General features: G+C 47.1%; 1 protein-coding gene across 6 annotated transcripts in view; it reads right to left on the bottom strand.

Annotated features, from left to right (window-relative positions):
• Positions 1-21,463, bottom strand: part of LOC138516963 (uncharacterized) — a 530,457-nt gene that overhangs the window by 89,244 nt on the left and 419,750 nt on the right. For 5 of the 6 annotated variants that reach the window (XM_069632440.1, XM_069632443.1, XM_069632439.1 and 2 more), the window contains one exon: positions 4,044-5,924. In XM_069632440.1, coding sequence (XP_069488541.1) covers positions 4,044-5,924 — 1,881 coding nt within the window. The remainder of the gene's footprint in view (positions 1-4,043; positions 5,925-21,463) is intronic. The other variant, XM_069632442.1, reaches the window with a different exon arrangement.

The following is a 21,463-nucleotide window of genomic DNA, read 5'->3' as shown; positions in this document are numbered from 1 at the left end:
GAGCAGACCCTCCTAAGTACTCGGTGACCCGTGACACAAGTTGCCGGTACGAAGAATCGGCATGAGTGCCAGGCTCAGGCCTACAAAACTCCACCTCTGGAGAGGTGTCCAGCCCACTAGCATCATGCAGGGACTGCCTCAGGTCCTCAAACTGGCTACGGCCCGAGAGAATTTTGTCAGGCACCGTGTCAGGCACCATGCCATCATCAGAGCCCTCATCCACCTCTGAAATGAATTCCAGATGGCGGTAAGAAGGCACAGAACTGGAACCAAAGCCATGCTTGACCTTGGCCAGAGCCTTCCTAGGTGGTTCCCCCGAGCCACGGGGTACCCCTGTCGACACAGCCCCAAAAGGCATTGAGTGAATCGGTGCCGACGTCGAGAGAATCGGCGTCGACGACAGACGCGGAGCCGACAGCTTCGACGGCGTTGACACAGGCCTCGAGGGAGGAGCCTCAACATCCTGAGCGCCGAAGGCGTCGACGACTTCCTCCGAGGCGGAGCCTTGAGAGAGTCCGTCGACGACCTCGGCGCCACAGGCGTTGATGTCTTCTTTGAAGACTTCACAGGTACACGCGGTCTCGAGCGCGTCGAGGACCGGGACCTGGACCGGGCATGCCGAGAACAAGTCCTTGTCCGAGCGGGACCTTTCCTGCGAATCGTGACGACCACCCGAGCCCGAAGGCGTGCGAGTGGCGTCTCTCGGCTGATCACGAGCGACCCCACTCGGAGGCACGGACAGACCAGTGCCCTGCGGATCGCCAACATTTTCTTCCCGAAGGTAGCCCATTCCTACGGTGTCGCATGCTGAGTGGGGTAAGCGACCCGCCGACGGACGGAGTCCTCGGATGAGGACGGGGAAGGCGACCGATGACGGTGCTTCCGGGAGTGCCTCGAAGAGGCAGAGGAGTGGCGAGACCGACTCCGGGACCGAGACCCACTGGACTTTGGACGACGACGCAGTGAGTCGCCCCTCGAGTTGTCCGTCGAAAGCCCCGCAGACCTCAACTTCCGGGGTTTGGACACCTTACCTACCGATAACTTCTTCTTGCACTCCCACAAGGCTTTTGACGTGAACGACTGGCAGTCGACACAGTCATCCGTGTCATGGGCCTCCCGGAGGCACCAGAAGCAGGCGTCGTGCGAGTCCATGACCGACATCTTGGACCCACAGTCCCCGCACATCTTAAAGCCCGGACGCGGTGTGGAAGACTAGGTAGACATCTTCACGAAGAAATCGTACACAAACAGGTTCGAAGAACCGAGATGAACAGAAACTCCAAAGAGTCTAGGCGTACCGAGATTCACGAAGCGAACACGTTAGTGGAAAAAACGGAACTGAGGCTACGGGCGTCGTGCGTCCTACTTATCACATCGGGTGGCGTTGGCCGTCAGAGGAGGTCCTCGAGGACGGCGCATCGACATCGACGCAGGCGCCGAAAAATTTCCAAAGCAGCACAGCTGTGGTGATTACGGTCATAGATATGGAATACGTCGGAGGACCCAATCCCCTCGAAGGTTGGTATGCTCAGCGTTCCCTCGGGATCCATAGGCCACTCACTGTAGACATTTGATCTCCCCAACCTATCAAATAGGCATCTGTCCACAATGGCTTGCAGCATTTTCTATAAAAGAATTCCCCCTTCAGGATGATTAGATCACAAGACACCTTGTCCGGAATTCAGACCTGGTCAGTCATGTTGCCCCCAAATTGCAATCACAGATGTGAAGGAGCCACTGGACCGATCACATTTGCACTCGGGCCTCCAGGCACTGGGAAAACAGGTTTGCTGCTTTAATGCGCAGAAACCTCAGAGAATGGAGAAACCCAGATTGTGGAGCAACCGGTACATCTTTTGAAGGTGCTTCACGACGAGCCTGACAAACCTACCAGCATCAGCCATGAATAACATGGATACGATCCCTCCTGATGGGAGTGGCCACCAGCAGTTAAGTTAACATTCTGTGGGCCTGGGAAAGGCCAAAAGGGATGCCTGCAAACTGTTATTATAGGTCTCCCATTACGAAGCTCAAGAAAGTTGGATCTTTTGGGTGGATAGGGACGTACAAATGGGCCTGTCAGAGGGCATTGGGACACCAACCAGTTCTGGAGAGAGGAAAAGAGCACTCTGGCAACAATGACAGAAAGCTAGCCATTTTTATTCCGAGATCAAAAAGAAAGGGGAAGTTTTGAGAAAATGGGTATCAAAACTAAATCGACCACAGGCTTCATGGATTGATACCAGCAAAAGGTGGGAGTAAAGAGTGGCCTAAAATATAAAAACACCATAATGTCCAGAGTCCAACCTCTTCAATCGCTTGGCTACCATCAAATTTCTTCAAGTCACTAACACTGTTAAGCCAGAATTCCTATTTTGATTATTCTAGGGCCACTTTTTAGGGGTCCACAACTTTTTGCTTTCTACCCCTGTGGTTTTTGGTGGCTAGAGGGACTTCTATGATTGCCTGCCGCCACACTGGGGATGGTTTGTGTGTCGCATCCAGATGTTGTATCACGGACCTGCATTGCTAAGTGCAGTTATCCAGTTTAAAAGAACCTTCACAGCGCTAGTGCAGACCAGAAATCTGCTTCTTGCAATGCTTGAAGCCCAATGTTTGTAGGAGCGGCATGGGTAGCTACACAAAATTGAGTTGGCAGGCACATTTTTAAAAAAAGAACTGAGGTAATGGTGAGTGAGTTTTACAAACTACGTGAACCTCAATAATAGATGCATCTCAGTTGTGGTTACAAGACCGATTCTGCCAGACACTAGCAGATCTACGATACCATAAACAACTGTTGTCAAACAAATGAATGTGTTTAAACAGCAACAAGACTGAGCTTATGATTCCCGGGTCCCAACAAGCAAGAGCTAAACTAAGCGTAGACTACAAAGGCATGAGCATTGAAGTGTGCCATATAGGTATCATGGACAAGTAGGGATATATCTGAAGGCATCACTGAGGTCAGAAGCACAGGTGGATGGGATAGTCGCCAACTCAAACTACAGAATAGTTCTACGAAACACCCAAAACCTTCTGCTACCCAAAAAATCATGAAACACTGGTTAGGGCTATTATAATGCTGCGGTTAGACTATTTCAACGGGTTACTGACCAGAGCAAACAAAGGCTGCCTGGAGAGACTCCAAGTATTACAAAATGAGGCAGTGCACATCATCCGTGACCTCTCTAAATCTGAACATGTTTCAGCTGCAAGAATGAAGCTTCCCTGATTAGCTGTACCTGCCAGAATAAAATTCAAAGCCCTCCCCGTGGCTCATGAATGCATATATGGTAAGATGCGTGTCAATCTTAATAAACACATGAAACTATACTCGCCGTTCAGGCAACTCAGTTCAAGCTCCTGTGGACTCCTGCAGGTACCTAAACACAAAAGAACACAAGGATATAGGCGTTCGTTTACAGTCCTCACAGCTGATTTGCGATTGGAGGAACATGATCTTCCTTTTTGGAAAAGGCTACAAACACCACGATTTGAATAGCCAATATCTACTTGTAACTTCGCTGGCCGGCTCTAGCTGGCTCACTAGGTCTCCTCTTTGAATTTGTTGTCCTATTTTTCCCTAGCCCTTGTGTTTGTGTATGCCCAGATGCCTGCAGGCTTTGGCGCTACATAAATATATAAATAAAATGGCAAGCAGTACTCTATATGCACCCCGGAGGCCAAATGCAGGACCAAGACGCCCTGGTCATTCAACAAGCATCCTATCCAATCTGCAAAGACATTTCAAAAAGGAGTGTGTGTGTGTGTGGACAGAAGTGGTTGCAGGGGATAGAAGGAAAACCATTTGATACAAATTATTTTTGCATTAAGTGGGGCACTAACAAGAGTGAAAGTATTGGGGTGGAGCAGAGACCCACCGAGGGAGGAATATGCAGCTCAGGGGAACTGATGGGTCGCAAGTCAGTGTGCGGCACCTTTGTATCCATGGAATGGCACTTATAAATACACATGCTTCAGCATGGACAATGGCAAAGGAATCAAAGCACTAATGGTTACTTCATTACTGAATACTGTACCTTGACAGGAAGCTGGCCTTTTGATACCGCTGCCACATGACGTCTCTTGGTAAGGAACCTCTATTTCAAAGGCTAAGACCATCACTTCATTGTCAAAATCAATTATTTCCTGGCAATCTGGTTCAATTTTGATATCTGGTGCATTCATGTCAGTGTTGCAGGATGCAATGTCTTGGTTATTCAGCTCGAGCTCGAGAAGTGGCGACTTTAAGTCACTCCTACATGACTGCTGTTGATTTTCAACTATTAAAGCTGGAGCCTTCACTTGACTGTCAAAGAACTCTCTTTTTTTATCTTTAATAACTTGCACACTATTACTTGGAACTGGATTCTTAACTTTAATAAATGGAGCCTTGGTTTTATCATCAAGTGACTGCTGACCTTTTACTGGCACCACTGCTTTACCATTACAGGATGGCATAGCTTTGTTTAGGAGTTTGAGGTTAGTGTTTGTCACCTTCAACCCACTTTCTTTCGATGACCTCTCATTATCAGACAGCTCTACTTCAAAAGTTGCTATGTCTAAAGCTTGCTGTCCGCCGTCCTGCGACGGCATCTCTTGGTTAGGAAGTTCCACTTCAAAGGTTTGCATATTCACCAGGCTGTTACTTGTCAGAATCTTTTTGGAGGGAAGCTCGGCTTTGAAGTTTGATGATTTGGCTCCACTGCCAGAGGACCTCTCTTGGCTAGGAACCTCTATGAAGACTGGTGCCTTAACTCCACTGGCATTTGACATCCCTTGGTTTAAAGGTTTTGTGCCCGTGGCTTTTACATTCACGGCATTGCTAGAAGAGGACAACATCTTTTGGGTTTTTTGGGCATTGAAGCATTGTGTTTTGACTCCACTGTCACAGGACACACTGCCTCTGTTGCAAGGTTCTACTCTTAAAGCGGTTAGGTTTGCTGCACTCCCACATGACCGGTCCTGTTTAGAGCGCTCTATTATGAAGGATGGCATCTTTACTCCACTGTCACAAAAAGGCCTTTCTTGCAGTTTGAAGGATGGGGTGTGCGCTCCACTGTTCCGCACCATCCCCGCTTGGTTAGGCAGTTCTACTTTAAATGATGATACCTTCACTCCACTGTCACTTGACAAACCATCTTGGTTAGGGATTTCTACTTTGAAGACAGATATTTTCACTCCGCTGTCACGAGTCAACCATTCTTGGTTAGGAAGCTCTACTTTCAAGGCTGTTGGATTAATTCCACTGTCACCTGACTTGTCTTGTTGAGGACATTCGATTATGAAGGTGGAGGTCTTTACCCCACTATCACGCGAGGACTTTTCTAGGTTACTCAGGTCGAGCTTGCACCCTGGTGCTTTTGTTCCACTGTCACATAACACGCCTTGTTTAGGGCACTGGAATAGCATTGTTTGGTTATTCACTCGACTGTCACTTATGGACTTCTGCAGGCTACTGAGGTCCAATTTAAAGGTTGGTTGATTTGTTCCACTGTCCCCTGACTTGCCTTGTTTAGGGCACTGTATTAGAAAGGCTGGTGTCTTCACACCACTGTCACATGTGGACTTCTCGAGGTTACTGAGATCTAGTTTGAATGTTGGCGGATGCTTTTCGCTCTCGAACGATGACTTGTCTTGTTTAGGGCATTCTATTACAAAAGCAAGAGTCTTTACTCCACTGTCACACAATGGCTTGTCATGGTTCGTAAGCTCGGGTTTAAGGGTGTGTGCATTCCCTGCACTCCCTAAAGACTTTCCTTCATTATTAAGGTTCAGTTCAAAGGGCAACATGCTAATTTCACTGTTATTAGAGGGTGTCTCTTGGTCGGATACTTGATACTGGTTGGGCAGATCCTCTGGTGGGCAAATATTCTTGTCTTTAGCGCACATATTCTTGTCTTTAGCTGGAGAGTCATCTGCTGGAGAGGAAAGAGAATGGAATCATTGATTAGGTCAATGTTAGAATATAAAATAAGAACAATGGCAATTAAAGAGTGCAGAAAAAAAAGCAATGGTGTGACCTAGAGTCACACTATACATGTGCTGTACAGTCACCAGTCAAAGCATTGATGCTAGTCACACAAGTATGAGCTCACCATCAAGGTGTAGGATTTGGAGAGCAGTTTGCTTTTTCACACTGACTGCAGTGGCCAGAATATCGCTGTTCTTCAGTTATTTAAGCACATGGTAGCAGTACTACTTTGCCACCAGGCCATCTGTTGTGCGTAAATGGACAGTCTTTAAATTACTGTTACTTACTGGTTTAAATCTGAATTATCCCAACATGCAGGTTTAAGGAAAAACAAGATATCCTGTATTTGTATTCCATGTTAATAGACTTGTATATGGCAAATCACCACTGCAGTAGTTTCAGGTCGCCCTGAGTGACCGACATTCAGTCACCTATGCATGCAACCTCTCAATCTCCTTTTTTCCATATCTCTCCAGACATTCAAGTGAATGTTGTGACAAGAAATTTGCAAGGACACTGGATTCCCTCAGAACACAACATACATTATAATGATAAGGCTGTCATTTGTTTGCCAGCCTCTCCAATCCTGATGAGTGATTTTTCACCCTGCAAAGTGATTTCCCCAACGTTTGCTAATGGTAAACCACCCACTGATATGCTAAAGCTTCAGATGTCCATATCAGGTTAAAGTGTGAGAGGCAAAGGATGCCACATCAAGTTAACCCTTGCGTCTCTGCTCTACTGCAGCTATGCCATATGCACTCCCATTGACCATGATGGTGCATGCCTTCCTTACGACAAAAGGTCTTAAAGCAGGTGCACTCTTAATCTCGTCAAAAGCAGTCAGTTTGTTTATCCCACACAAAGGACTGACATTTTATGACAAGAATTTTCAAAATCTCAAATCTTTTCCGCAAAACTGGATACAAACTGAATACAATTCTACTAATCCCAAGGACATTAATTGCTCCTCATTCTTGGGAGCGGGTGCTCCTACAATTGCATCAATCTCTTTTTTTGATTTGGGTAATTCCGCAGACAAAATAATAACAGTTGCCAAGCTTTTCTCAGATTCAAGACCTTTCTAACACCTTACAATGCTCCTCTAGAGTAGCAGTATAAACCAGAATACCGTCCTGAAAAGCTGTAACTCAATTAATACCTTTAATAAGATTTGGCATTGATTTCTCAAAAATAAATGAAACACTCACTAGCCCAAAGACCTTTTAACATTGTATGACGAATCGGAGGATACCATCCCTTCCTCCATATGGGGAGACTCTCCCAGAACGCTAGGACAGTACATATACAGTATAGGGATGCCCCTACAGGTGACACTCAGGGAAATGGTTATGTGGAGTAGAGGTTTCCCTATGGAGTTAAAGACAAACAATATAAGTAGACACAAGGTCCATCCGATGTAATACATCCTACACCTTCTTTCTCTAGAAGTCCTTCTTATATCTACTTAGCTAGAACTGGCATGTTTTATTGCCAATGGACTCCATCTGGCTTAGCCAACAACGATGAGAATCCAAAGACTTCCAGATATCATACATAGCTTTTAGGCTCGTACTGGGACGAGGAGGACTGCAAGTGCAAGGATTATGCCTGAGAAACAGAATGAGCGGTCTAGACTCCAAAGTCAGGTGATTGTCCCAAAGCAGTAATAATTATCCTTTGTGGGAGTTTCAAAGTTGTTCAGCCTCAGCCGCAACGCATTTGGGAAGCCGATCACAGAGGGGAACAGCACAAGAGAGGTCCCAAACGCCAGGACTCCTCACTTTATTACCGAGAGATACCTTCAGGCTCCTGTTTCACCAACAAACGATCCTGGGGAAAGGACACCCGGCCGAGAAGGAAGGAAGGAAGGAAGGAAGGAAGGAAGGAAGGAAGGAAGGAAGGAAGGAAGGAAGGAAGGAAGGAAGGAAGGAAGGAAGGAAGGAAGGAAGGAAGGAAGGAAGGAAGGAGCCGTCTTCAAACGAACCACGGCCAACTGCCGCGTAGCAGATAGCGACCGGAGTCTCCAGGGAAGCAGCAGAAGCCTGGAGACCACACATACCGACATTGAGAGAACAAACAGGTAGGCAGGTTGCTCGGGAGCTGTACGAGGACCGGGGAGAGACAGGGCTGAGCAAGTGACCCACAAAGAGGGTTTGGGTACCCTGGAGGAAGCCTGAGAGAGTTGTCCACTTGGCAGGAGAGTGAATCAAGGGGAGATAACACCACTGTGCAAGTCGAACACCCGCACCTCAACAAGAAGGTCTGGGACCCTGAAATAACAGAGGCAACTGCCTAATTGGCAGGGGAGTAAACCAATGCAAAACAACAACATTGTGCAAGCCAAAAACGTATACCCATACGAAAAGGCAATTCATGAAAGGGTTCCATTTCTAATAAAGGTGATAACGAAAACATTATGGGGCTGATTCATGGAATTATTTGCGCAGAAAACGGGGATTTGTGTGCCATTCTGCCAGCAAATCCCCATTTGTAAAACAGGGATTTGCAGGCAGAATGGCACACAAATCCAAAATGGGTTAGCTGTGCAAGAATATAGATACCTTACACTATTAGGTGAAATGCAAAATATTGCTGATGTGAGAAACTAGAAGGAGTTTTCATCCACCACCAACCTCCTCCTCGGCGATTTCATCATCCAACTGGAATCCCCTGACTCTGAATCCACTCTTCACCGACCTCTGCACCTCCCTTCCCCTCTGCACTTCCCTTCTGGAATACAATCTCGAAGGATACTCTAAGGAAACCACTGGGAAAGCAGCCTTAGGGGCTGGTTCATGCTCAGTGAGTAGTTGTACAGTGATTGTAATCAATTTTTGGCCTGTTTCATGTGCTCCCGTGGAGGGGTTTGAGTGCTTTTTTTCAATCGTTTTTTGACCAGTTTGTGCAGTTCTGGTAGGTTTCACTTGCGTTTCTATGGCTTCTCACCCTGTTTTTCTGAGCTGGCCTGCATCTAGAGTGTGCAGTCCTTCTGGTTTAGTCCTTTGTTCGTTTCTGGCTTACTCCCAAGGCCCGCCCTCCCCCCTTGCAATTGGTTAGAATAGTCAGGTGCGTCTCTGCCTTGTTTCTGGCAGCCATTTTGACTAGCCTTCTGGACTTTTTTCCATTTCTCTGCCGCACCTGTATGACCTCTCCCCTGCCCTTTGTCCGGATTCGGCTGTTTCCCTCCAGGAGGCAGGCTCTTAACCACACCCCCTAGGGAAGGCCACTGCTCCTGCCGCACCTTTGGCTAAAGGCCCCAAAGCAAAGGACAGCTCCCAAAGAAGCATCTCCAGACCATGGTCGTCTGAGAAGCCAGCAGCCAGCCGTCAACCAGCAGTGACTGACAAGATAGGTGTGGTCTGGGTAGGCAGTACAGCAATCACTGTATTCCAAAAAGCCCTGCCTCATTATCAACACAACAAAAGCATACCAAAATCAGCCAACTAGTAAAGAATACCCCTTCACTGCTGTATAACAAACACTAAGTGGTGTTATTCACTATTGTGTCCCATACTTACGCGTTCTCCATTTATTTAGATCCCTCAAATCTAGGTGCTTGACCTTCTGCTGTGCCTTCAATTTGGCATTCACATTCTGTCCTGATGAAGTTTAGCCAATGCGTCACACTCAGATAGAAGATTTGCGAAGACTAGCATTGAGTCGCATCTAGACAACTTTAACACTAGCTTGCGTCCCACATCCACTCATCTGGGTGGTGACCAAGACACTCCGTCAGCCAACAACACAAGCTGCCCTGACAGTGTCCAGTGTCTACACCTGCCAGACGGGGACTAGACAGCGGTCAACCAGCATCACCAGATAAGGTAGGCACAACTTTAAGGTACTAAGAGCCACGTTAATGCTCAACTCACCCTAATCAACCAAAACGTGCAATAATTGCACCAATCACACATGCCTGTGACATCTTCTGGAAAGACCAGTGGGAATCCAAGCGCCCTTAAATGCCCTTCATATTTTGAAGCCTAGGCCTTTCCCCCACTGTCTACGAATCTCAAACTTAGCTGTATTTATATCTGCCACTCTGCGAAACCCAGGCCTTTCGACCACTATCTAGTAATCTCAAATTCAGCTGTTTTTATTTTGAGAGACCCAGGCCTTTCTCCCTCTGTCATGGACTCAAATTTAGGTGTGCTTATATCTGCAACTTGCCCTTCTCCCACATTCCAGGGATCTCAAATTTCATAGTGTTTACATCTGCCATTTTGTGAAATCCAGGGCTTCACCAACCATCCAGGAACATACGGCTACCCACTGAAAGCAACTAACCATAGCTTGATCACTACCCAACTAAGACCCAAGGTACGACAACCGAATCTCCAAAGCTGCCAACACTAACGACACAACGTGTGTGTAACCGATAGAATGCATGGATCGGACAAAGTGCATGGATCAGAAGGAATGCATGGAACTGACTGAACAGATCGCGTGCATTGATCTGAGGGAGTACATGCGATGGATGGAATGATAGGAACAGTTAGGGGCATAGAATGGACAATGTACAAGAATGGTAGGAGTGCACGGAACCGGCTGGAGCGCGTGGGACATGAAGGTGCTCGATCTAAACCACCTACTAAATACCATCTCATCACATCACCACGCTTACTCTCTTCTATACACCACCACTCAACTAGTACACAGTGATACTATGACACATTCGGTATAGCTGTTCTCATACCAACACCTACAATATACTCCCCATCATCCTAACTAAACACAGCTGGCTGCACACCCGCCAGCCTAGGCGTTCTCCTCAGGCCTAACACAGCCAGAATCAGTCTGATATCACCCTGCCAGAACGTACACATATCCCTGATCTCCCAACCACACCACCTACCGCTAAGAAGCAGCTATCATACGGGTACCACACCTGCTGCACACATATCCGGTGCACACACGCACCCTTTGACTCTCTCTCTCTACTGACGAACTACGGTTCCCGAGCGCGTTCAACCTACCAGCGACTTGAGATCATACCAATGGTACATAAGGCACTATATAAATGCAAAGTAACATAACATATAAACAAAATGAGAACCCCCTCCCTTGGCTGCAACACCCCTGCCCCCACTGAAACTATGCAACAACCTCACAGATCAATTCAAGTACAAAATCAGCACCATCAACCAAATCAAATAAAGCAGATCGATCTACTACAACACGCAACCGACCTTGCCAGCCGAGGATTGTCAGAACAAACTACAAAACATTCTCCAAATATCAGCAGAGACATTCGTCAAGCTGGTAAGAAACAGAAACAAAGTCAGCTACCCCATGGATCCCTGCCCTCCAGACATACATAAATAAATCCTCACGCAAGGAGCACCCATGGAAGACTACAGAAACCTTTTCAGCCAATCACTTAACAGGGAAAGTACCAGCGAAACTGCTTGAAACCTACGGATATAGAATATAAGATTACACAGAACAACACCTTCTGCTGGACCAGGCAAAAGTAGGCTTCAGACCGATGAGGAACAGAAATAGCACTGCTCTCAATCTGGGACGACCTGAAGGCTAATGCAGACTCAGAAACAAGCGCAGCTCTAATACTTCTGGATCTCACAGCAGCATTTGACATAGTCAACTATGACATCCTCATTAGGAGATTGGAAGAAATAAGAATCACCGACCTAGCCTTATGCTGAATTAAATATTTTCTAACAGATAGGACAGACAGTCTGGATCAAACCCCTCAAATCCACCCCAAGGGAATTCACCTGTGGAGTACCACAAGGATCCTCCTTATCTCCGCTGCTCTTCAACATATACCTGGCTCTACTAACCAAACTCATTAAAAGACATGGCCTCACATGCTACAATTACGCTCAACACACACAGATCATCGACAAAGTACAAAACACACGCGCAGAACACAAACCTGCAAGAATGGCTACAAGAACTCTACGGCTGGATGAATACAACCAACCTCAAAATCAACCCTGGCAAAACAGAAATAATGGTTATATCCAAAAACAGCCACTACATCCCATGGCCAACAGAACTAGAAACAGCACCCACACCATCAACAACAGTAAAGAACCTCAGAGTCCGGATGGAGAACGAACTAACACTTGAGCCACAAGTAAATGCTATAATCAAGAAATGCTTCTTCTCCAACACACAGTAAAAAGGATCCTACCGTTCCTCTCCTTCACTCACCATCATCGCCCTCATGTCCAGAGTAGACTACGCCAACAGCCTATACCTCAAAATGCCAGAACGCCTACTAAAGAAACTTCAGCGTATCCAAAAAGCAGCGGCCAGACTCCTGCTCAAACTACCACGAAGAGAACACATTAGCCCAGCACTGAAAATACTACACTGGCTACCGATAAAACAGCGGATAAGATTCAAAATAATGTGCATAATGCATAGAGCAATCCACGGTCGAGGAGCAGAGTTCCTAAAGAAGAATATAACCATCTACCATCCAGAAAGACAAATCAGATCAAGCTATGACTCGTCTAGAACCAAAACCATACAATAAAAGAAAATTCAGAGGAGCATCTTTCTCACAACTGGCTCCTAAAACATGGAATTCCCTACCAAAAATCGTATGCAATACAAGGGATCATCTGGATTCAGAAAACAAAAAACTTGGCTCTTCACCCCAGAATCAGAAGGGAACGAGTAGGAATCACATTCTGGCAGAAACAGGAAGCCTAGGGAGGGACCTACAATACATTGCCTAACCATCACATACGGGTGGGCGTAGGGAGGACATTTTGGACCTCTCATGCACACACACCTCCAAGCTTACAGAGGAATACCACAGTAGGCAGGGACCTCCCACTAGAAGTAAAGGGAGTGACCCATAACCTTCCTAACCATCTCTAACCATAGGGCCAGGGGGCGTTGGGGGTGAGGGGGAAGGAACACATCTCCACGACCCATGTCCACATACCGCTAGACTTCTACAGAAGATACTTACCATACTGCAATGTACCTACCGACCAAGCTACCAAACAAGATCAAAGCACACAGGATGGTCTCATATATGCCGACCACAGAAACCAAAGTAAAGAGGTAAGAAAAAAACCCAGACTAACCCAATACCAAAACCTAATTTTACTGCAAACTCTTCTACAGAAACTCAGATGACCACATCTCTGCACAGCAAATCGCATGTACTTCACCCACACTGCAACATACAAACACCACAACCATGCACAACAGCACATGGGAATCGCTCAGACACGGAAATCGCACCTAAGCTCAGCAAACGGTGCAAAAACTAACTGAAGTTGCCACAGATCATATCTCACTTTCCTATTCCCACTGCACCCTACTAACCGCTCCCACAGCCTCCCCATTTCACACCGTCATTTTTCAGATCCGCCAGAGTGCCAAGGGACCACTCCGGTGGTGATCGCGCACGGTACAAGTAACCTTTAACATTAACATTCTAGGCCAACCCACTCAGTTGGACACACTCTGGACGCCCTCATACACTCCGACCCCCCACCTCTCACTAGTCATCCCTCTCTCCTGGTCAGACCATTCTCTACCTGGGTCCCTTTGGCCCTCTGACCGCCCCCCCCCTAAAGCCCCGCCAACCTTGTTCAACATCCACCTGATGAAATGAGTGTCGGCTGCTGCCTTCGCTTCCACCTTCATCCCCCTCACCCCCTTAAGTCTGATTCTACCTCCGACTCTGCTCTCAGCAACCTTCACCTGTCCATTACCAATACTCGACATTCTTGCTCCAGTCATGAGGATCTGCCTGAAACCTGCTTCGAAGCGTAACTCCTGGTACGAACTTGCAGCTCTGAAACCAAAGTACAGGGTGGTAGAACAGAAGTGGGAAACCTCAGGCTCATCCTCTGACTAACTGGCCTGCCACCTGCTCCAAAGGCAATACAGACTCTCCATCCGTGCAAAGAAAAGAGCCCACATACAGGAACGGGTTTCCATTGCATCCAACAACACGGCTGAACTTTTCAAGATCTGCAGGGAACTAGCCAACCCTTCCGCAGTCCGCTCCTCCACTTATCCTTCCCAGGGCCCTCTGCAAAGCACTGGCCACACATTTTTCCACCAAAACTCAGGACATCCTGAACAATTTAGCTGCCCACCCTGCCACCCCATCCCACAACCACCTGCTTCCCTTGCCCCTCACCCTCCTCCTCCTCACCTGTCACACCTGAAGAAGTTACCAGAGTTGTCCGCTCCATGAAGGTCTCTTCTAAACAGTTTTCCCCTTGCTCATCCAGAACCATCAAGGATAACATTGGCTCTCTTGCCCCCGCACTCACTGATTTCTGCAATCACTCTTTAGTCACTTGATCTTTCCGCTCCTCCCTCAAGCCCTCACTTGTGCGGCCACTCCTAAAAAAATCCTTCAGCAGACCCTACCTGCCCTGCCAAATACCGCCCTATTTCCATCACCCCCTTACTGGGGAAGCTGCTGGAGAAGCTAGCATTGCCCCAAACTCAACTCAAACACCAACCTTGTTGGTGGTCTCTACATCCATCAATCTGGATTCCGAGCATCCAGAGACATGGAAACTGCTCTTCTGAACACCCGTGAAGAACTGCTTTCATCTCTGGACTCAATTCCCCAGCTGTCGTCCTCCTTCTCGATCTCTCCTCTGCCTTTGACAGTCAACCATTCCATCCTCATAAAAAGGCTCCATGATACCCTTGGTATCTCGGAATGGGCACTGGACTGGCTGACATCCTTGCTAACTGACCGCTCTTCCCAAGTTATCCTGGGCACCTTCTCTCCAATTTTCTTCTCCACCTGTGGTGTCCCCCAGTGTTCTATTCTATCCCCTCGTCTCCAACAACTACCTTGCTCAGCTTGCACGCCTCGTCGCCTCCAACTTCCAGTGTTACACAGACACACAGCTCTTTTTCAAACACACTGCTGACCTTCTCACACTCTCCATCATCCCTGACTGCCTATCTGCCATTCAGTCCTGGTGCACTTCCAACAATCTCTGGCTCAACGCCTGCAAAATTGAGATCCTTCCGATCGGGACCCCTGCTCCCTCCTCCTTCCCTTCTCTCTGGCCTTTCTCATTGGGCTGTCCCCCTGCTCCTTCTGAAGCCAGAAACCTTGGAGTCATCTTAGACTCCCCTCTCTCCTTCCTCCCTCACTCAGGACATTGACATGAAGTCCCACCTTCAGCTCTCCCTTCTCAAAGGAATTCTCCCTTTTATCCCCCCCCCCCCCCCCCCCAGAGGCTCAATGTTACGCGAGCCCTGGTTCTCTCTAGGCTTCACTATTGCAATAGCCTCCTCCTGAATCTACCTTCTTCCTATCTGCGACCCCTACAACTAATCCAGAATAGGCTAGCCAGACAATCCATGGCCTTAAAGCCCAGGCACTGCAGCTCTCCTGCCCAAAAAAGTCTTCACTGGCTCCCGGTTGCTGCACGGATTAAATTAAAATCCCTCTGCATCATCCACAAGGCTGTCTGTGTCCGGGGATCTCACCATCTTCAATTTTATCTTACTAAAACGCTTTGCTAACCATAGGGTAGTTGGTCAATCGCTTTCCTCAGCTGTATCCCTCCTATGGAACAGCCTCCCCCTGCCTCTGTGCCCCGAGCATGACTTTCAACCCTCAGCAGTTGCCTTGGCACTCTCTGGCCTGGAGTTTCGCACTTATACCCAACTTTGCTCAAGGCCGTGTAGCACTCAACAACTCAAGCACATCTGTAGCTCACCCATGAGCTCGAACTACCCCAGCTCTTACCCAGTCTGCCCTCTTCCTTGCTGCACCTGCCCGTTCTGAATACTCACAAGGTATAGTAGGTACGTCCTTTCTTCCTTTCTCCCCCTTCACTTCGCTTATTAAATATTGTGTTTTGTAATGTATTTCACTCCATTGGTCCTTCCCCCTCGTCCTGTGGGCGCTTTGAATCACTATTTCACCTGCTGTATAAGCACCTAACAAGCAATAAATAAAATGGTGAGACGCGGTAGCTCCTTCCCTGTAACAACTTTACCCCATCCTACCAGGTAGTATATTTAGGAACTCAACCTCTAACCCACTTTTTACAACACAAAGACTTTCTCACAGTCAGCCTGCTATGAGAGGAAACGGACAAACACCCGAGCCATATACCCCCCACCACACACACACTTTCTATTACACTACCCCACACTGATAAAAGCACACTCAGAGGGGATCACAAGGAGGGAAGTCCCCTGACCTTTTTGACAAGGAACCATTACTTTCAAGAAGCCTTGAGACTAGAAAGCGTAAGACCAGAAACCAGGCTGAGGAATAATGCATTGTGTGTCGGAGGTAATGTGGGGCCCTCCTGCTGCGTCGATAGTCAAGGTGGGGAGAATCGCCAGCTGCAGTCGTACTGTCCTTGGCACCAATAAAGCAGCGTCAGTGAAATCAACACAGCCGGTAAATTGGGGAGAGCGATACAAGACAGGTCTGTGTTGAATTCAAGGTTGCAAGTGGCAATATTGTATGGCGAGCGCTGAAAAAAACAATGTATGAAACACGTGTGATAACCAACACGAGTAAAGTTGTACTGCAGATGAGTTATTGAACTTTGAAATCAAGATACTATACTTTGACAGAGGTACGGCACCGCGTGTGTGCTCAATCGAAGTTCTCTGTATGATATCCAGCTGAGAGTTGACAAAAGTGAAAGAGTGGCAAAGAATTGTGAATCGAAGTGGCCCTGCAACAGGTCAAGCCAAATGCTGCACATAATCGAAAAGTCTTCGATGTTGATACAGTAAAGCAAGTTTATAACTAAGTAGATAAAGCTGGTCCAAGCCCGGCAGAGGGAGATCAATTGGAAGCTTTGTGTTAAAGCGGATCTGAGCCCGGCAGATGGGGATCCGAGGGTGAACAGTGAATCACCCGAGAAAGCGGATATGTGAAGATCCTGAGAACATTGTGTTAAAGCGCATCTGAGCCAGGCGGAGGCGGAACCGGAGTGAATAGGAAATCACCTAAGAAAATTGTGTATATGTGAAATACAAAAAGGAAAGGAACTTTGTTTGCTGCATCAGGTCCTCTGAAAGAAGAGACTATGAATGGCAAAGAGACTTTGGCACAGAAAGCCATGTTGTTAAAGTTTTGAACTGCACCATTATGCTACAGAAAACAGACTGTGCTAAGCTTGAGTGTGCAGCCTTGTCCCATGCTGAAAACGTGGGAAATGGCAGCCAACGGTTTAAATATCCTGACATATAATTTCTGGAACACTTCCTTTTGCATAACATTCTTTACCACACTATTTGTATTTAGAGTTAAGGATTGGCAATAGGTTTATTAGTAAATGCCTTTTTATTTTCACAAGACACCACTAGGACTGCGTTATTATTCGATGGTCGTAGCTTGCTCCCATCTTTAGATGTAGGATTAGATAGGTGTTTTTCAAACACAATTGAAGTTCAATAAAGACCCTTGGACTGTGGTCACTTGTGTCTGTCTTACTGTTGATACCATGCCTTCCTTAAACCGACTAACACATTTGGGCTAAATGCAAGGTAAGGCTAGTTTACACAATTAGGCTAAATGCATGTAGGTATATGGTATTCGGTAATAAGAGTGGTGGTATTTTACTAGAGTAAAGTGGGGGCTGTATTCCCTTCCCACACCATGATTTAATAAATGTATTCACCCAAAATCATGCCCCCTTTGTGTCAGAGTCTTACTTTTGACCTCTTACAATTGATACAACCCTTTCGGCGTGAGGAATGCAGTCATACACCTGAACTATACAGTGGGATTTGGTAATTGGCACATGTCATTTTCAAACTAGAATAGAACCGTACAACGTCCTTTCATCTCGGGATGTTTTTTCGCGTGGATTTTTACCACAGATTTTTTTTAACCTAAAAAAAAAAAAAACTCATCGAAGTTTTTATGGGGGTGGGGTGGTTAGAAATATATATATATATATATATATATATGATACATTACTCACCGTAATCGTATTTCTGATGCTTGCATCTGCTTAGATTCACATGCTGTGCATAGGCTGACATCTAGTGGAAGCTGCAGAGTATTACAGTTTGTTTTTCGAAACTCGAAAATGGGCGTCGACACAGGGCGTGCCAGTAATACTATCCCTAGTGTGACGTCCACTGTACCCAAGATCCCTCACGCGTCTAGGATCCTCAGATTGCATTTTTTCTGACATGAGGTAGCATGAGGAGTAGCGAGAGTACAGATAATCCAAGCAGATAGATAGAAAGGTAAGACTACAAGCAATCATGCGCCTTCTCTCAGAGGGGAGGAAGGGTGGGTCGCATGTGAATCTAAGCAGATACAAGCATCAGAAATACGATTACGGCGAGTAATGCATCCCTTCTGAGGCTTGTGGAATCTGCTTAGATCACATGCTGTGCATAGATTAGTGAGCAGTACCTGAAGAAGGAGGTGGGATGTGAGAAGGATTATGAGCAAATAAGTGTCTTAGAACCGCTTGTCCCACTTGTGTATCTGCCTTGGAATGGGTGTCAATGCAGTAATGCTGAGTAAAAGTGTGAATAGAGCTCCAAGTAGCTGCTTTGCAAATGGTGTCAAGGGGTACATTTGCAATGAAAGCCAGAGTGGCCCCAATGCCTCTAGTAGAGTGGGCTCTCGGCGTGAAAGGCAGATTTCTTTCAGAGAGTGAGTAACACAGCTTGATACAGTTAATAATCCACTTTGCGATGGCACCTTTAGAGAGGCGATCCCCCTCTCTGCCTGTAGCTACGGAGACAAACAGTTGATCTGTTTTTCGTAGCGGTCTGGTTTTATTTACATAGTAGAGGACCGCCCTACGCACATCTAGGGTGTGTAGTTTCACCTCAGCCGAGCTTTGAGGGTTTTGGAAGAAAGCCGGAAGCTTCATGGACTGGTTTACATGGAATTTTGATATAAACTTAGGTGAGAACCTAGGGTGTGTGCGTAAAACTAGTTTGTCTTTATGGACAGTAAAGAAGGGATCCTGCACTGACAGATCCTGAATATCACTGACCCTTCTTATAGAAGTAATAGCTACTAAGAAGGCCGTTTTATAAGTCAGGTGTTTGAGACTGCTTTTATGCATGGGCTCGAAAGGGGGTCCCATGAGCTTGGATAGCACCACATTAAGGTCCCACCCTGGTGGTGGGTTTGAAATAGGAGGGTGAAGTCTCTTTACTCCTTCCATGAAGGCTTGAACTACTGGTACTTTCCACCACAAGACCTTGCTATGGGAAGTGGTGTATGCCGACAGAGCTGCCAGGTGTACTTTCAGTGAGTTAAAAACCAATCCTGCATCTAGCAGGTGGAGCATGTATGTAACAATAGTGGAAGGAGTGCAATCAACAGGGTTGATTTGTCTACTCTGGCACCAGATAACAAACCTCTTCCACTTGTCAAAGTAACAGTGCCTTGTGTTTGGTTTCCTAGATTCCTTTAGGATGTCCATACACCTCTGTGGCGAATTGAGATGTCCAAACTCTATGACCTCAGGAGCCATGCTGCCAGGTTCATTGAGTTGGGTTGCTGGTGCACTGTTTGACCTTGGTGCTGGGACAGTAGGTTGTACCAGGCTGGAAGTTTGATGGGCTCGCACACCGCCATCCTGCGTAGGTGTGGGAACCACGGTTGTCTTGCCCACATGGGAGGAACTAGGACGAGCATCATCGACTCTCTGTTCATCTTGTTCACCACTTTCCTGATGAGGAGTTGGTGGAAAAGCATACGCAAACATCCCTGACCAGTTCATCCACAGGGCGTTCCCCTGGGAGTCTGGTTGGGAGAACCTGGATGCAAATCCTGGGCATTGTCTGTTTTCGCTTGTGGCGAATAAGTCTATAGTGGGGAAACCCCACTGAGAGAAGATATCTTCTACGACCTCTCTGTGTAGAACCCATTCGTGTTCCTCTGGGAGGGAGTCTCTGCTCAGAGCATCCGCTAGGGAATTGAGCTCCCCTGGAACATGTTGTGATGACAGGAAGATGTTCCGTCTGAGTGCCCATATCCAGATTTTCTGGGCAAGCTTGGAATGATTTGGCGAACGAGTCCCTCCTTGCTTGTTCAGGTAGAACATGGCTGTTGTGCTGTCCGTCCGGATTTGCACTGACAGGTTTAGTAGGTTGATGTGGTTCTTGGCCACTGAGGGAGACCCTGAGCTGTGTGGTGGAGATGGTGAGCTCCCCACCCCGTATCAGGATTAGTCAGGCGAGTACAAAGGCAGCGAATATGGCAAGGGAAATGTGCACCCAGGAACAACGACTCATGTATGCTAGAACCCAGGAGTGCAAATAGAGTGTGACCTCAAAACCAATATGAAAAGGGATGTGGGGTAAGCACCTGACCGCGAGGAAAGTCGGCAAGCACCTTACCCCCAATTGCTGTTACAGGTACTGACAGCGCTAAACCCACGTGGAGGGCAAGCAATGACAGGATCTGTGTACTAACACTCTTGATGGTATTAAATAAGGGAAATAAAGAACTGTACTCACGAGGGCGAGAATAAACCTCTTGAATGTCAGCTAGCCCACGAATCCTGTTGATAAAACTGGGACCCCGAAGGCTAGAACAGCATTGGAAGGAAAACTAAATACCCAAGTTGGAATAGTGATTACAAACTAGTGAGGAAACCATAAGCATTCACACAGGAGCTAGCTACAACCGCACACCACACCTAATAATCAAAGGGAAAATAAATGCAGAAGTGCAATGGAAAACATGGAATGGATCCCACTAGAAAGTAAGGATCAGGAGCAGGGAAAAACGAAATAACCTATGCAAACTTCTCCCTATCCCTCCAAGGAAAAGACAGGAAGCTAAACTAAGAGGAAGGCTAAGGCAAACGGGTTTACAGCAGCAAAGGACAGAGTCAAAGAAATATAGAACACAGACAAACTGGGCTGCATCTAAAAGGGGAAAGCACTGAGAAATGCTGCCTGCAAACAGAGGAAGACAAAAAGGGAATCAAGGGAGCAGAAATCAATTAGCGCATGAATCCGAAATTCAGGGCGGAGGAAACAAGAAAACAGGAACTAGGAAGTAGGTACAAAGGCAAGGAACCAGGAACAAGGGACTAGTCAAAAACAGGAACACTGCAAACGATGACCAGCGCTGGACTGAAGTAAGACTGAGGCTTTTAAAGCTGCTTAACGAGCACACGCCTCGGGTGTGCTGATTGCTGCACCTGCCGCCACAGCTGTTACCTATCCTCCACCCAACCTTGTCCTGCAAGGGTGGAGGTGGAGCAGTGGGCCAGGCATTCTGGGAAGCATAGTCATTTGGTTAAAGAAGCATGCTGGCTGCCAAAAACCTGGAATGGATCCGGAAGGGAAGTAGCTTGGAAAATAGGGATTTAGCGCTCCCAATTCATCACAGCACTGTAGCATAAAGTTCGGAGGAAAAGTCCAGTAGGGAATAAACCCCAAATCATGCCCCCAAGTGGTGGGAACGGGAGCGAAGGGAGCGAGTCGTGACACCCCGTCAGACATGCATCGATAGTGACTACTGCCTGTACTTCGGGATCGTAAAAGGGT

The sequence above is a fragment of the Ambystoma mexicanum genome, chromosome 6q (genome assembly GCF_040938575.1).
Source record: "Ambystoma mexicanum isolate Mex_15411 chromosome 6q, UKY_AmexF1_1, whole genome shotgun sequence".
NCBI classification, from domain to species: domain Eukaryota; kingdom Metazoa; phylum Chordata; class Amphibia; order Caudata; family Ambystomatidae; genus Ambystoma; species Ambystoma mexicanum.
Note: the sequence above shows the minus strand (reverse complement) of the source record. Positions and strands in the feature narration are given on the sequence as shown.